At 37.1% G+C, this 17,085-nt stretch overlaps 1 protein-coding gene across 6 annotated transcripts in view; it reads right to left on the minus strand.

Moving 5' to 3' along the window:
* Window positions 1-1,557: 1,557 nt before the first annotated feature.
* Window positions 1,558-17,085, minus strand: part of KDM4C (lysine demethylase 4C) — a 260,988-nt gene continuing 245,460 nt past the window's right edge. For 5 of the 6 annotated variants that reach the window (XM_027752199.2, XM_039384505.1, XM_039384504.1 and 2 more), the window contains 3 exons: window positions 7,563-7,682; window positions 3,714-3,806; window positions 1,558-1,784 (listed from right to left, as the gene is read on the minus strand). In XM_027752199.2, coding sequence (XP_027608000.2) covers window positions 1,608-1,784; window positions 3,714-3,806; window positions 7,563-7,682 — 390 coding nt within the window. In that variant the 3' untranslated portion in view covers window positions 1,558-1,607. The remainder of the gene's footprint in view (window positions 1,785-3,713; window positions 3,807-7,562; window positions 7,683-17,085) is intronic. The other variant, XM_039384506.1, reaches the window with a different exon arrangement.

The raw sequence follows: 17,085 nt of genomic DNA on the forward strand, positions 1-17,085 counted from the left end.
GAAGTTTCTTGATTCCTATAGGATTGAAAATCACATCAACAGACAAAATGTTGCAAGTAAAAGGACAGTATTTATTTATCTATTCATTTATTTATTTATTTTAAAACATGATTATGTTGTGAGAACTTTATTTTAAAAGATAGACCATAATATATTCAGTCAAAATTAGGCTGTTATATCTGAACTCTAATTTTTCATACACATAGTGAAAGAAATTTGTATTTAACAAATAGCTATTATTAATAGACCCTATGAAAAACATGTTCAAAAATAACTGCCAAAATCTCTCTTTAAATATACAAAACATCCTTGCTGTGCTGCAGATATCTTTCCTAAAAGCCAAAAATATCTAAGTCAATAGCTGAGTCCCTATCAAACCCTACTGAAAACAGTAGGGACATATATGTGTAAAAGCACTGTACAAAGTAAGCACAGCCTTTGTTTGTCTCAGTACTGAATATATCTGTATTTGTTTTAAAAATGTTTTATAAAAACTGTTATTATTGAACTTAGGTGCAGAAAAAAATGAGCCACTGACATTATCTCTCTTTACTAAAATGTCTCCTTTTCAGAATGTGAATCTCTTCTTATAATTCAAAGGGATTTTTACCACTTGTTTCAATGTAAGCAGGTGTGGTAGTTTAAAAAACAAGCTGGGAATTGAACTCCAAATAAGCTGCTCTTCTTGCCCTCACCACCCTCAGGTGAGAGAGGGACAAAGGCAGAGACTATGGGCTGAGGTAACAATTTACTTAAAACAAACAGCAGTGCAATAAGAAACATGCAGTAACAGAAAAATATTAATGACAAAAGTACAGAAAAGGCGCTTTACACATGAGAGGTGTTCACTACCTTGACTTAGTTCCACGAGGCCACCAAGACAAAGGCCAGGTGGTGGACGCTCTCCATAGGTAGCACCACATAGCCTCCTGGGAGAAAGATAAGGTGGTGGATACTCTCCACAGCCAGCATTCCCCATCCCTGAGCCCAAGAAAACAAAAAACTATGACAAAAGCCAGATTGTCTCTGCTGTGCCACACTGGCTGCTTCCAGACTGCTCTGCTCTGCAGGTTCAAATCTGCGTGGTGCCACCTCTTTGGAATTGCATCTCAGCTGCAAGCGCAGTTTTTCTGAAGCCACATCTTGGCTGTGTTCACTGCTTTTTAGAGTCCACAGTGCTGGCACCAGCAGCTTCCCCAGGGAAGAAACATAATGAATACAGCGTACTTCCCATGTGCATGCCTTTTGTTCTTCCCCCTGTCGCACCCCCCACAGTTGAAGTGGGTGGTACAGAACAGCAATTTAGCCACGCCCTCACAGATCTAGGCTCCATCCCTCTGCAAAAAAAACTAGGCCAGCAGGACTGAAACTTTTCTTCAGTACATCCTTTTGTAATCTCTCTTGGTTTTCCCCCTAATTCTATAATGCAAAACATTAAAAAATCTTTAATACATTAACTGAAGAAATCAGAACTCAAGTACTTCAGTTTATGAGGACAGTGTATAGATTAGTTGAATGGAAAACAGAGTGTTCAATTAAACAAAAACCAATTGCAAATAATGTTGCATGCTTTTTAATCAACATCCCTCTCTCTTCATCTGCTGCCTTTATAGCCCCTTCTGGCATTTCTTCTGGAATGAGTTTTTTAAGAATGTGCGGTATCCTGGATCATCCACATATTCATTCTGAAAGCGAGAACTCAATACTCTCTGCCTCTTCTTCTCTCCCAAGATAATATCTGATCCATAAAATGTGTCTTCAAATCTCATGTCAGAGGCTGTAGACTAAAACCAGACACAAATTACACATACATATAAATACAATTTTAACTTTTCCGTATTTTGGATGTACCATTCATTATTTAATTCTCTAAGTCTATAGTGTTCCTTAGAAACATGTCACTAACACCAGTTGGTAGTTTTGGCTTTTATCGAGAAACCACACAATCCTTCTAATTCTAGGTGAAAAAAAAAACAGAAGCAATGCAACACAGAAGCAATGCAACTGTTGGGCAGGTGTGATCCTAGCGGTATCAAGTATTATTCACCACTTTGTGTGATTCAGAAATGTTTTAAATGCAAGGTACAATGGCATGGACCCCTGAAAAGAGACCCACACACTGCCTAACTTGCAAAGAATCAGGGTTACCGTTTGGTTATTTGTCAGCAAACTTAAAACAGTTGGGAAACAACATTAACACAGCAGTGGGGCAACAAACAGCAAGCCACTTGGCAAAAACCAAAGGCAGAATATTTTGGACCAACTTTGACTGCTGGAGTAATGGAAAAATTCCAAAGATTAAGAAAAGCATCACTTAGAAGGAACTGGCATAATTTCTTTCAATAGACAGAAACAGTATCATAAGTTGTGTTTAACTTCCACTATGTTCAGCATGAGGAGGGGAAGGAGGTGTTGGGCATACTTGTAGGACCAACCTACATATTTCTAGAATTGGAGGCACTAGTAGAAAATTGTGCAAAGTAGTAGAAAATCACTAGCAGAAAAACAGAAAATGCACTCGCAGAAAATCATGCAAAGAAAATCATGCACTGGCTGTAGTGTGTTTTATTCAGTTGACCAAATTTAATGTTTTTGAGCTATAGCTAACCAATGAAGTTAATGGTGTCAAATAAAAAAGAAAGAAAGAAATACTGAGTTGTAAAAATACATTTAAAAACCAATAGCTTTAACCCAATTATTATTATCCTGAATGAAACGCAACAATTTGCATTCTACAGAGCATGCAGTTAATTAGAGATGGTTCTTCCATGCAGTCTCTAAAACAAAAAAATGGCAATGGTATGCTTTCCGAGTATAATGAAAAACCCCATTAAATATAACCAGATGGTTCATTTAACATTTTCCAAGACATCTATCTTAACCCTAGACAGTCAGAACACTGAAAGATTTCTGCACTTATCCCAAATTCATCAACAAAAAGGTTTCTTAATCAAGAATATCTGACCACTGCATTTTGCATTAGAAAGCAGTGCCCTAAGACAGGTAAAAGCAGTCACCTCCTCTAATAAGTGTATGAAAGAACTTTCCCTTTTCAAGCTTTAAGTGTCATGCTCTTCGTGAACCCCAACACTTTCTCACATGACATACATACATAAAAATTACATACATACATAAAAATGGTGGATGTTGTTTGAAACTGCAGGAAACTTAAAAAAGTAGCAAAGATTTGGTTTTAAACCAAAGACTAGTAAAATGTCTGCCAGTGAGTCCTGCTAGTGAGTCCTGCCAGTGACAATAATGAGTTCTGATCAGTCACATTGTTTCTTACATGAAGTTAAGTGCATTTTTATTAAATTCAAGGCTTTTAAAATCACAAAGGTCTGAGAAGCTGTAAAGTTTTTTTAAAAATTATACATGTTATAAGCATACTGAAAGAACAGAATGTCTGTCAATTCGAATGTTTACTAACTTGATCATTCATGATTTGACAGATGATCAAACATGATGTCCCTCTTAGGAGAAAAGAATTATGTTTGACGACTGCATTTGCCTGTACTGGAAGAACAACTAACCATTCTCACTAGCAAATGGACACGTCTCCTAATTGTGCTGATTTAGCCACTCTTATTAGTATAGGCTCACAAAACACTTGTCCAGCTTAAACTGAAAATCCAAAATAAAGCCAAGGATAGTGTTATTGGCATTTTAAGCATATATATATATATAATAAAGTTATTATCGTAAATACTCACAAGACGTGCTTTTACTCTCTTAGGAAGTTCTTCATCTAGTGTATATATTTCTTCTCTCTTCATTACTATTTGAGAACCATCTTCAAACTCAACCTAATTGAAAAAATGGGTATTTAAAAATAAAATCATAATTTAAATCTTGCAGCAAGTTTCTGGAAATGTCTTCACATAAAAATACATACGTAAACAGAAAAGATGTATATAAAAATATTTTACTATCTATTTTAGGGCAGCAAAATTAGGTTAAAACATAAAAAAAAGTTATTTCTTGGGAAATGCAACACATTCTTAAATTGAAATTAATATCTAAGCAAAGAGTCTTCAAAATCAGCACTGACAAAGATACAATAAAGTAAAATTTGTTAAGGTTAGGAATGCCAAACAGTAACAAGACAGGTAGGAGTGACATACTAAAATGTCTTCGTGTTCTTTTTGTCTCTAATTTTTTACTTGCTTATAATAAATAAAAAATTAATTTTAACATCCTGTGATTCAAGGTTGAGGAAGACCACGTCAAAAGAAAGTGTGAGTGACAACTAAGGAAATACCAGTTAACAGAATTTTATTGAATCTGATGGAATTTCTTCTAAATGCTCTGTTCAGAAGATGAAAAGCTTTATCAGGCTTAGGTTTAGATTTAATCCAATATGAACCCCGTTAGCAGAAAATGAGAAAGGAAATGTAACTAGGTGTGGGGAATGTTAAAATGCTGAGGCTTTGAAGCATTTAAGCTTTTTCAGTAGCTGCTGATTTTTTTTTCTATTTTAATACTTAACCTAACAATTGTGAATTTCAGCTATTATCTGTGACTGCAGTTTTAGCTCCTACAGAAACTGTACTTTGAAGTTTGGTATAAAATTAGAAGAAGTCCCATTCCACATCCTTCCTTGACTTTATGAGACCATGTGAATGTCAACAGAACACTTGACTAGAAAAATAAGTCCAAATACAAACATAAGAGAACAATGACTTATCAAAAGTATTATTACAGATAAAACTGAAAAATCATGCATTTGATCTTGTAAATGGACTGGGTTTGTAGTTTAAAATTAAAAGTTTGGATATGTCAGATTAATCGTGAACAGCTGAAAAATCAGATATAATATATTCATTCTCAAAAGCCAGGATACACACTATGATCTATTAGCTTCTTTAAAAGCAATTTCTTTCACTGCAACTAACAGGGATGCACAAATCTGGTATGCATTTAAAATGCACAGAGTACACGGATGGATAACAAAGTCACAGAAGTCATCCTTGCTCTTCTCTGTTTCTGTTACTAATCTCACAGGCCTAGTCTGTCAGCAGTATGTTATAGGAAATTAACAGCCAATTTGCCTTAAGCTTGTTTAATAAAATGATGGCAGATTAGGTATTTTTCACCAGGATGCAGGAACAGTCTTTCTGCTATTCCTGCTCCTTTCCTGCACAATACATTTGGTAGTACATTTTCGCATAATACAGTTGGTAATAATGATTTTTGCATCACTCGTGGAAGAACTGGGTAGGAAATGAACTCTGCCACTCCATGTGATCATAAAATCCACTCCTGAATGGTCAGTGCATTTGTTTTCACTTGTAGTATGCAGTAGGATGAAACCGCTTCATACCAGAGAATCTGTCATGCTTCCACTATGAAATATATTGCACATTTACAATGAAGAGTAACTGGAAGTTCTTCAGCTTTAATTCAGCATATCACACTGGATATAACTGGATATAACACAACAAGAGCTTCTCTAAGACTTTCAGTAGTATCATGATTCATGCAAACTATAAACCCACCATCTCTAATAGCTTCAATTTAATTCAGTTGCAGATCCTACATTTCAAATCATCAATTTTATCAAGCAAGTTATTTTATTTAGACTTCTGCTGCTGTACTGTGCCTGTGTAGTATGTTATTCTCTCCGTGAGATTTCTTTTTATTAGACCACCACAGATTACAAGGAGAGTTGAAACTGTTAGAAAGCAATTAATAGAGTGAATGGATAATTTAATAATGTCAAATGAAACTCAAACCTTATTAGTGAACCTCAATATCAGAAATGATCACAAAATCAATTTAGAACATATTACAAATTTCAGTTGAACACCTGCTTAGGGATTGTGTAGATGTCAAAGGCTGGCAAATGTCAAACTGGATGACACAAATTGTAGTGCATTGTGTCATAACTCCTGCATGTTCAAGTATCGGCACATTTAGTACAAATGTTTCACAAACACGAGGAAAATTCACAGATTTATCCAGGTTTGCCTTATTAGATCTAAGAGATCACTCAGAAGGCTCAGTAAGAGTCTGCAACAGAGATCACACCAGAAGAAAATTGGAGTATGCATGGGCCCTGGGAGCTTTCAGACAGACTGCAGAAAGACCATAGGAAGAACAATTAATATGTCTTGAAGTTAACCTTGCACCCACCACGTCATAGACTTTCTGTAACCTGTGGCCACGTGGCAGCCTCCTATGCATCCTGAAGACTGAAATGCCTGACTGTCTCCACAGTCCTACGTGTTGCAACCTGGACTGCCTCTAACCTTTAAACTTTGTCATTTCCCCCCCATGATAGAGGTTGTTACAAGGCAATTTACAGTAATCTCCCACAGGTCTGTTATACTGAGGAACTCTAAATCTTGCTGAACCTCCAAATGCTTATCCATTTTCTTTAAACAAAATTGATTTCATCATGTTGTTCAAGAGGTCTAAAATAAGACAAAGTTGTTTATGTCATATTCCTTCAAATATGAAAGATAACAACATTCATCTAATCTACCTCACAGTATTCCTCAAAGACCAACTGCTCATAAGACTAAATTATTTGAAGATTAATGTTACTATAGAACAATAATATTCATACTTTATAAAGAACTTTCCACCTTCACAACAGAACACAGCTGCAAAATACAAGGGAAGAGCTAAGATTCAGATCCCCTCAAGGGATTAGGCATTTGAGGACTCAAGTTCAATTGCAAGTCACTGGGAAAGTGAGAAGGTCAATGCAGCAAGTCATTTAGCTTCCCTGTGTTTTAATTTATCTACAGATATAAGAGTAAATTTGCCATTTTGGTACAGTAATGTGAGGCCCTTTGATGAAAGGAGTTACATAAGTGAAAATTATTACATATATATATATAAATGCAATGTATCTAGATTCTCATTTTTTCAGAAGTGCTATTATTATTGTGATTGTTTTATTGCAGTTTCTACCATTCACCTGGGTACTCAAAGCTGCTGACTGATTTTTCTCAAAGGCAAGCACATAAAAAAAAAAAATTATTGTGACTGAAATCAGAAGTCAGCTTTTTAGCCTTGCCTTCACTGTTCAGTTCCCTTTTGCCTTTGCTGAGGATACAACGCTCCTTAGATTAATTAATTCATAAGTGCCTCAGAAAAAAGAAAGTGGGCCTATTTATGCTCTTCTTTTTACTGTCCTCTCTTCCATCCTCTTATGAAATGGTTCATTGTAGGCACATACCAATATTTAATTTTATATCATTAATCACACAATTACCTGACATAAAATAAAAGTAAATAACCTGCAGAAAATAATAAATATAATGTATCAATTTTAATGTTCCACCTGTTCACCCGATTTCTTATTAAACAATTTTATTGATTTTGTAACAACAAGTGAAACTTCAACTCCCAAAGACTGCACAGCATTTGCTACCGGCTTAGACAGTTTTATATATTAATTTAAATGCATTAAGAGTTACAATAAGAGTCCAAACTTCAGCCCTCTGCATCTTTGAAGGTGTGGCTGGCTGTTCCAATGCTAGAGCCAAATGAGCAATTTACAATAAAGACATCAGAAAAGCAAGCATATGGCAATAAATATAGATACTCACCTGATACATATAAGTTGTGTTTGTTCCCAGATACTTCACATCATACACTTTTCCATCAGGCCATCTCACTTGGACAACCTCTCCCTCTGCAGGTGGACCCAGCCTTAGGCAATCTCTGCTCTATTTACAAAGAAGGATGGATTCTCCAATCAGTGAGTGAGCCACTGCACTGAAATTAGCAGTAAACTGCTTTTTACAACTTGGTAATTGGAGGAGATTTATTACCATGTGTGTTTCAAGTTTTATAATCCTACTAATAGGCTAATGCTAATGTTAGCCTTCATGAAAATGAAATACTGACCAAAGAAACACTCTCTTTTAAGCTTGATGCTGCATTGGCAAGGCAACATATGCATAAATCAGATAGCTACCAGCAACTGTGATACACTTCCACCAAAATTAATTTCTAATGCACATTGAAAATAAGAATCACTAAAAGGCAATTGCATATGTGCAACACTTTCTCTTTTACATATTCACGTAACACATTTTGTTAACCACAGCACATTTTTGTTACATGTTAATTCTGCTGACCAAAACATACATGAATCAAACCATAAATAGTGAGAACACCAATGAGTTCTTTGCTTAGCTGAAGGAGAAACATTGAAAGAATACAAACACTGACAAAGAAAAATTTGGTGGAAAATTTTTTTTCCGTAAGATATGAAGCATCTTTTTCCAGTGTTTTGGCCAAATTTTGTGCCTGACTTGTTCAGCATGTCATAGCACCAGTAACTGCATCATTAATGGCTTCTTTTGCCCCATATGGCTCAGTATGACCTAAGTGACTCATTTTCAGAGCACACTGACCAGACACCCATAAGAGCAACTGTCCGCTTGAGGAAAAAAAGGACCAGAAAAGGATTGGGTCATATCTGGACTCACCAATTCTTTGGAAGCTATCTCTGCCAAACACTCACGCCAACAAAGGTATCTCTACTTCATAGTGACTACATCATAAGACTAGTCATGTAAATCAGCACTAATTTACTGATATTCTCCTAGGTGTGAGAGGACTTACTCAGTGACCATATTATCTGAGCTAACTGATAAGAAGTTTAGATGGGAAGAAAAAAGATAAAGACAAGGACTCAGGCATAAGGACTTAGTGAAATAATCATCATGACAAAGAACTTAAAATGTGGGAGCAAAAGTGCACCACAGTGATTCTTACTGGGACATTACCTTGTTATATATCATTCTAGCCAAATCCAGCCTTTACAAATGGATTTTAACCACATGTATCTTAATCCATGAACTTGATTCAACACAGGATAAAAGAAACTAAAAGCTGGATTTTTACAGAAACACACTTTCCTCCATGTCAGTACAGTCTCTGTCGTTCCTCGAGTGCTGTGTAAAGGGGACAGATTTAAAGTATGCCCTCTGTGTTTGTCTGACAGAGGTCACTGTGACAAACACAGAGAGATATATTTGTTCAACTTCAGCATATATTTGGAGTAGTAGATGGCATTACTGTATTACCTTTCCCAGTATTTCTAGGAGAGGCGGGGGAGAAGGAAAGGATGGCTGCTGCAGTGGAATAATTATGACTTCACAGGGGACAGGGATTGCTAAATACTATCATAGTTCTGACAATAAATTAAATGAGACTGTATTTTTAATGCTCTCTTCTCAGTGATGACTGTCAAAATGGTTACTTATGATACTTCTTCCACTATCTATTTCTTGCAAAAGTGCAAAGAAGGTTCTTGGCTAAGTGTCTTCAAACAAACTTTTAAAATGCATCATGGAATAGAGAAAATTTCCTGAAAACAAACAATCTATCAACAATGTCAAGCCTAACATTAATTTTCCAAGAACAAAAGCCCAGCGTGAATTGCTCCCTTTGCACCTTGCACAAGAAAAAAATCTCACAGCCTCTCTAGAATAGCTAATGGAATTGCTCATACGGAAAATTAGAGTTCCCATGCAAATAACTAGACAAATAACAATCCCATTCTTCATGTATCATTGCAACGTCTTAGTCTAAGAAACAATGTTTGGGAAACTCATACTAGTTTTTGTTGATTTCTACCGGAGCTCCTACCTTTTATTTTCACGGGAGCATAATCATTTCAGATTCTCTTTTTACTGTACAAATAATTCTTACAATTTTCTTCTTGGGAATGATTAGACACATTTCTTACACTGAGGAAATTGCAAAAATGCAAACTCACTTTTCTCAATCATATAATGAAAAGTCAGACAGCAGAATATGGTAATCTTTCAAACATTCCCATACACCAGCTGCAAATAACATATAGTGTAAGTTCAATCTACATTCAGCTTACAAACCTGTTCAATTACATACCGTATTTTCTTCTTCACAGAAATGGACAAAATCATGCCCATCTGCACTGAAAATCCTATTAACTTAAGTGCCCAGTTTCACATTCCCACTGTCACACAGCTCAGAGCCCAGCTCCAACCATGACTAGCTATCTTTAACGATGAACACTTCAAGGCCTCCCCAGGCAATTAGTCCAGCATTCATCAACCCTCACTGTGAAAAAGTCTTCTTAAGTTAAGAAAAATTTTGTGTTAAGGAATTTCCTGTATTTCAATTGGTACCTGTTGTCTTTCATCTTGTCACTCTGCATCACTCAGAAGTGTGTGGCTTCATTCTCTTTACTTCCCCTATCCCATATTTATACACTTGGATAAGATTCTTCTGAGTCCACTGTTCTCTAGGCTGAACAGTCGCAGCTCTGTCACCCCCCTCACGAGAAATGCTCCAGTTCCTCCATCACTTTCATATCCTTTTACTGTATTTGCTCCTCTTTGTCCACGTCCTTCTTGTACAGGTGAGCCCATAACTTGACATGTTATTGCAGATACAGTCTCATCAATATTACATTTACAGCCATTCAAAAAGACACTCTATGAGTAAAAACCTGTAAATAATAACACTTCTGAAAGTTTTCTTGTTTAATGAAGGTGGTACTTTCTGGGCGTAGAAACATTTATTTTGGGATTCATTTTATGCACTAAACTAATATAGTGAGCAATCTATTTGCAACAGATGTTGGAAAAATATGCTGAAATACTGGGTTTGTCTTCTTTGCTGTCACTTAGGAATTCACATGTACAGCACTCCAGATAAAGAAGACATTTCTTCTATTTTTCTTCTGATATTCCCTTGTTTCTACCAGAGAGGTTGATATGGTTCATTTAGGCTGGAGAGAGAATTTGCAAATAACAAATCCAGTTGCAGTGGCAGGATGGTGATGGTTGACACAGATTAGGAACAACTGTGGAGCCACACTAGGAAAATAAAAGGAAGTCTGCACCTGAAGCATGAACTCAAATCCAGGAACTTGAAACATTGCAAGATTCCCATAATTTGAATACAGCCATTGACACTTGAAGAAAATATCTTAATTTTTAAAAAGTTTAAACAGATGCTTTCCTAAATCAAGGCTAAAAAGTATAGGTATTCTGGTGTATTTGATATTCTGGTTTTATGAACTACTGAGACTATTCTCCCAAGCTATGAGAAAATGATGCACCTTGGATATCTACGATTTTATTTTGACAATGTTTTGCTGGACTATGAGGTTATTAATTCAGCTATTTCAAATTCAACAGTTATTTTCAAAGTTATAAGAATGTAACAGACTTTTGCCTTCTCTTAGATTTGATCCAAATGAAAACAAATATCTACCCCTGAAAAGCTCCTCCTCCTGTAAGTAAAGCGCAGGTTTGTGTCTACTTAGTGAAACTGAATAGGTACAAGTCTGTGGGCCTGATGAGATGCAACCCAAGGTCCCGAGGGAGTAACTGGCTGGTGCTTTTGCCAAGCCACACTGTCATAATTGAAAATTCACAGCAGTCAGACAAGGTTGCCAGTGACCGGAAAAAGGGAAACATTATGCCTATTTTTAAAATGAGGAGAAACTAGAGATAGGAAAATACAGGCCTGTGAGCCTCACCTCTGTGCCCCAGAATATCATGGAGCAGATCCTCATTGAAGAAATGTTAAGGCACGTGCATGGCAAGGAGGAGATCCTAGACAGACAGCGCGCCTGACCAATCTAGTGGCCTTCTGTGATGGTGTGCTGGTTCTGGCCAGGACAGGGTCAATTATTGCAGTAGTCAGGAAGAGGCATGGCTAGGGCCCAGAGGTTATTCTATACCACCTCATGGGGGCAGGGGAAAGGAGGGAAGGGGGGGCAGGAAGGGGTGGTTTTGTGTGAATTATTTCTTTTCTTGTACTCTCTGTCATTAGCATTGTTATTGTTACCCTGTCTTGAGACTGGTGCTCTTTAGTATCTTTATCAACAACATAAACACTGGCATCAAGTGCACCCTCAACAAGTTTGCCGATGACACCAAGCTGAGTGGTGCAGTAGACACAACAGAACAAGATGCCATCCAGAGGGACCTTGACAGACTTCAGAAGTGGGCCCAAGAGAACCTCAAAAAGTTCCACAAGGCCAAGTGCAAGATGCTGTACCTAGACTGGGGCAATCCCAGACGTGAACACAGACTGAGAGAAAAACTTATTTTGAGCAGCCCTGCAAAGAAGGACTCATGGATGAAAAGCTGGACATGAGCCAACAGTGTGTGCTCACAGCCCAACAGGCCAACCATATCCTGGGCTGAATCAAAAGAGGAGTGGCCATCAAATCTAGGGAGGTGATTCTGTCCCTCTACTCTGTCCTCGTGAGCCACCACCTGGAGTAATGTGTCCAACGCTGGGGCCCCCAGCAGAGGAAATATGAGTCTATTGGAGAGGGTCCAGAGGAGGGTCACAAAGATGATCATCTTTGTGAGGAGGGGGCTGGAGACCCCTCCTATGAAGACAGGCTGAGAGACCTGGGGCTGTTCAGCCTGAAGTAGAGAAAGCTTGGGGGAGACCTTATAGCAGCCTTGCAGCACCTGAAGGAGACATAAAAAAGAGAGTGAGCAACCTTTTACAGGCACAGATAGTGACAGGATAAAGGGAAACACTTTTAAATTCTAAAAGAGTAGGGATTTAGATTAGATGTTAGGATGTTGTGGATGCTCAATCCCTGGAATTTTCAAGGCCAGGCTATATGGGGCTCTGAGCAACCTGGTCTAGTGAGTGGCATTCCTGCCCATGGTAGGGGAGGTGGAACTAGACGGTCTTTAAACTCCCTTTCAACTCAAGCCATTCTCTGATTCTATGTTCATTACTGAATTCAGAGGAAAGAGAAAATGCTGTGGTGCAATTCTTGAAGTCAGCAGAGATAAACTGGCTCATATCTTCAGGAACTGGCTAAAAGAAGCCTGGAAGTTAAATCAATACTATAAAGGATACAGTAGCCTTTTATGTCAAGATTACAGTAGAAAAATGTGAAATTATTCTGTGACTACAAATATCAGTCAATGCTAATTTACAGAGTATCTGGCCTGACAGAAAGCTAGATAGCGAGGAAATCTTAGAAAATATTGGCATGGCCAAACTAGAATGTATGAGTATTTAATTAAGAAAAACACAGAAAGTTTTCAGTTTGAGGGATTTTTGCCCAGTGAGGAAGGCAGTAGTTGACCAAAAAAGATGTAGAGACTGCAAAAAGTATTTAATAACACTTTAAAAAAATTCTTCTCAAGTTCAATACATAAAAAACCAAAAAGCTCTCAAAAACATTTCTTAATATTCTGCATGCACAAAATCCTCACTACTTCATTCCTCCTGACTCTAGCAGCAGGAAAAGTTTTAGCTTGTACACTTTTCTGCCTTTCAACAGTCAGCTTATAGCTCAGTGTCTGATCTTTATGGAGCTTAAATGGAATCACATCCTTTCAAATCTGATTCAGTCTTTGGTGAATGTAGAACATGACTGGTGAAGAAGGGATCAATTAATTTAAAAGTACTGATCATAAACAGTAATATTTTATTTAATAGCATAGCAATAACATTGGTCATTGCATCTCAAGAACATGTTTGAAAATAGGAAAATGTGGCCTATTTTAGAGGCATCTTTTAGAGGAGGTGTAAAGCCTACAGTAGCCAAATGTTTAAAATTGCTGCAGAAAACAATCATATTCAAATAGAAAAACACCAATACTTGTCTATTCAAACTAGGGGTCAACTCCATCAAACTTGCCAAGTTTTGATGATGTGATCTACCCTGGCTTGAGAGAAGACAGAAGAGTTGTGATGATGAAGATGCCCAGTTCTACCCTGCAATTGATAACCTAGACTACTAAGTTTGTTTTAAAAGCTGCTTTTGCCTCCAGGTCATGCTTTTGCATGAGCATTCTGCAGAACTCCTTTGATTAGGATGAAGAAAATCAATACTCATTTTGATCAGATCAGAATATTTTCTGTGGGAGATTACTAAATGCAGTTCTCACTTCTGTGCTCCTACAGTGGGTTTACTATCGTGGAGAAGAATAAAACATTGTAAGGTTAAAGAGATTCACAATCCATATGTAGCAAGTCTGAAGACCTTTCTCTAAAGCTATAAACAATACAATAAAGAACTGAGATTTCTTTTTCCATGTATAGAAAGATACATGTATAAAAAGACAAGGCAAACAACTTGGAAAGGTGTTGAAGAAAAATAAATCCATGGCATACAGTATTAAATGGAAATATTCTCTGCAAGTGGTTCCCTCCTGAAGATCACTCATATTCACCACTAACCCATCTGAATAAGTATACATTTTTCTCTTATAGCACTGTTTGCAAACCTGAGGTTTACATTCATCAACTGGCATAATTTAAAGTAAATTTTTAGACAGGTAGAGTAGCCTCTTCCTTTTCTGAACCATTTCATTCCTTTGAAATTTGTTAAATAATTTTCAAGTCTACCATACCCATAACATGCTTCCACCCATTTCCATGGGGATGACTCTAGAAAATCCACAACACAGAGCATTCAGCTGTCATCAAGCATTAACCAAGACAGCAAACATAATCAGGGTGGCACCTTTTTTTCAGAAGAGTGTTTTAACTGCATAATCCCAATCCCATGAACAATCTCAGGAGCTACCATTTTATTTTCCTCAACACTAATATAATTGTTTATCTTTTTAACTGGCAGACAAAGCCCTGAACTTTGTTATTTTTCAAATCACTCTGGTTTAGACTGTATTCAAAATAAATTATTTTTGGTTTTTTGGTTTTCATGGTTTTTTAAATTGTATTAAAATTACAGTATTTTCCTCAACAAGTTTCTGCATCTCCTTGACACTCCTGGGTTTTACTTCCTGATATGCTTTGTTTCCAAAACAAAGCACAAAAGGCCTCATTGTTTATTCAAATTCTTGTCAAATACCATTGATGGTATAGTTGACAAACAATACAGGTCAAAAGTGGTTAAACTTGGCCCTTGCAACAGGTTTTGTGAGCTAGTACATACTTCTAAACCTTTTTTTTTTTCTGTATGGCTCTGTAAATTCAGCAACAGAATAAAATAGGCAGAAACTTAATAAATTATTTCACTTAATGCTAATGGAATCATATAAAAATACACAGAACCTGACTGGCATTATTCTCCAGGTCAAAAATAGTATTTGTAACCATTATTTTAGCTGAATGTGTTTCTCATCCTTTAAAGTCATTCATTATATCTGTACCATGTGAGATCAAAACCAACGTCCAGGAAGACATATTCCAATCATTCACGTGAAGAGTTGGACTCAGTGATTCCTGTTAGTCCCTTCCAACTCAGAATATTCTGTGAAATGACCCCACAGAACTCTTCCAGAAACACTGTGTAAGAATCCATTTCACTGTGCTGCTGCAGGTTTCTGTACTGGAGAGTTCTTCCCAATTCCCCTATGCTGTTGTCCATGCAACCTGGTGAGATGGAATGGCAAAATGCAGAAGGTAAGCAGAAGCTTGGCTTCAGCCCCACAATGTGCCTGTTGAAACAGATCCTTAGTGCACAGGGGCCATGGCAAAATATTTTAATCCTCCTCCTGCCAGACTGAAAGCTGATAATCTGGCCCTGAGGTTTTGAAGATCAAAGAGAAAGAGATACTGAAAAGATTGACGAGAGAGAACTTGGGCTCTGTAATTGCAGGAAACTTGGCCTTCCTATCCTTCCTATCTACATATACTCTCAATCATCTTGTGTTTGTTCACAGATTTATACTTATTGTTAAAATCAAACTGTGAAATAGAAACTGTTCATTTTCCATCATCCCCTGCATTGTTTAAGTAAATAAGAATAGTTCAGACCTCAGTATCAGTCTATCGAAATACAATTTGCATGGAGCAAGCTATAATAATGACTTAATTCAACCTTTACCCTAGAAATGTCATGGTTTTTGAAAAATAACTTGAAATTAATGCATGGCCTCCAAAACTGAAAACTCCAAAACACCTCTGTCCTCTTACAGTTGAAAAACTGAAATTCATTTCACAGCAAACTGAATTCATAGCACGTTCATTTCAAATTAGAGCAAACAAGTATTCTTGTGTTAATCACAAAATTAAGAGTTACTTCTCACAACAGACAAAACATACTAACTACATCTGATTTTCACTGGTAAGACTTCAAGTGGGTTTCTAGTCCCTAGATTTAAAACATGCAAAAGTAGGAAAAATCCAGGCCTGATTATCTGGCTTGCACAGCAATGGTCCTCATGCTTACTCCAGTTAACCTGCAGTTTCTAAATTTTCCCCTTAAATTAGGACCTGAGTTAAATTTACTATCCCATCTCATTGCTACTAGGATACCTATGATGAGATAGTGCTTTCTCTACTGACAGAAACCAGCTGAAGATGGTTTGATGGGAAAGAGTGCAGAACTAAGCACAGGGTGACCACACTGTCAGGAAGAGTTAGCTCCTGGTGAACCAACTCAGGAGAGAAAGGGGCTCCTGTGGCAGGAAAGGTATGGCTGAACAGTCCTGACAGATGGAACTTCTGCCTTCCCAAGGCCATTCTGCAAAGGCACTTAATGCAAGTTGTCTTCTCTGCCTGCATTCCTTCAACTAATATTAACATTCAACAGGGTGCTAGTGATTAAGCTTCCACAGTCCCACTCACCAATGATCATTTCATAAGGAGCACAACTGATGCAATTACAACTAACACCTCCAATTTAGAAAAGCTAGCCATACCAGTAAATAACATAACACATCTGGCAAACAGCGAATATATCTACCAATATCACTAAAGTGGAAGTGGAGAAATAAATTTTGGAAACTCTCTGAAACAACCACTGACCTCAACAGATTGCCAAACTGCGTTTTTCTTTCAGGAGCTGATAGCATACACAAGTTGGTGCAAATTTTTAGAAACACAAAATAAGGTTTCAGATGTTCCAAGACAATTTGAATTAAGAGGAGAGGGGTAGCTAATTTGCCACAGTCAAATTTTCATCTAAACAGGAACAGTAATTTGCACAGTGCATTAGCATTTGAAAGAGAAGACTTAATTCCCAGGAGAGCAATTCTGGGTTTGAATTAAAATTTTCTGGTGAAATCACCAGATTACCAGAATACTTTCTGTAATTCAACACATTTAACCTTGAATCACAGAATTCAGAGTATAAAAATACTTTGAATTTATGTATGTTATCCTTAAAATATT

The sequence above is a fragment of the Pipra filicauda genome, unplaced genomic scaffold (genome assembly GCF_003945595.2).
Source record: "Pipra filicauda isolate LSUMZ 115617 unplaced genomic scaffold, ASM394559v2 scaffold35_size7292922_pilon, whole genome shotgun sequence".
NCBI classification, from domain to species: Eukaryota; Metazoa; Chordata; class Aves; order Passeriformes; family Pipridae; genus Pipra; species Pipra filicauda.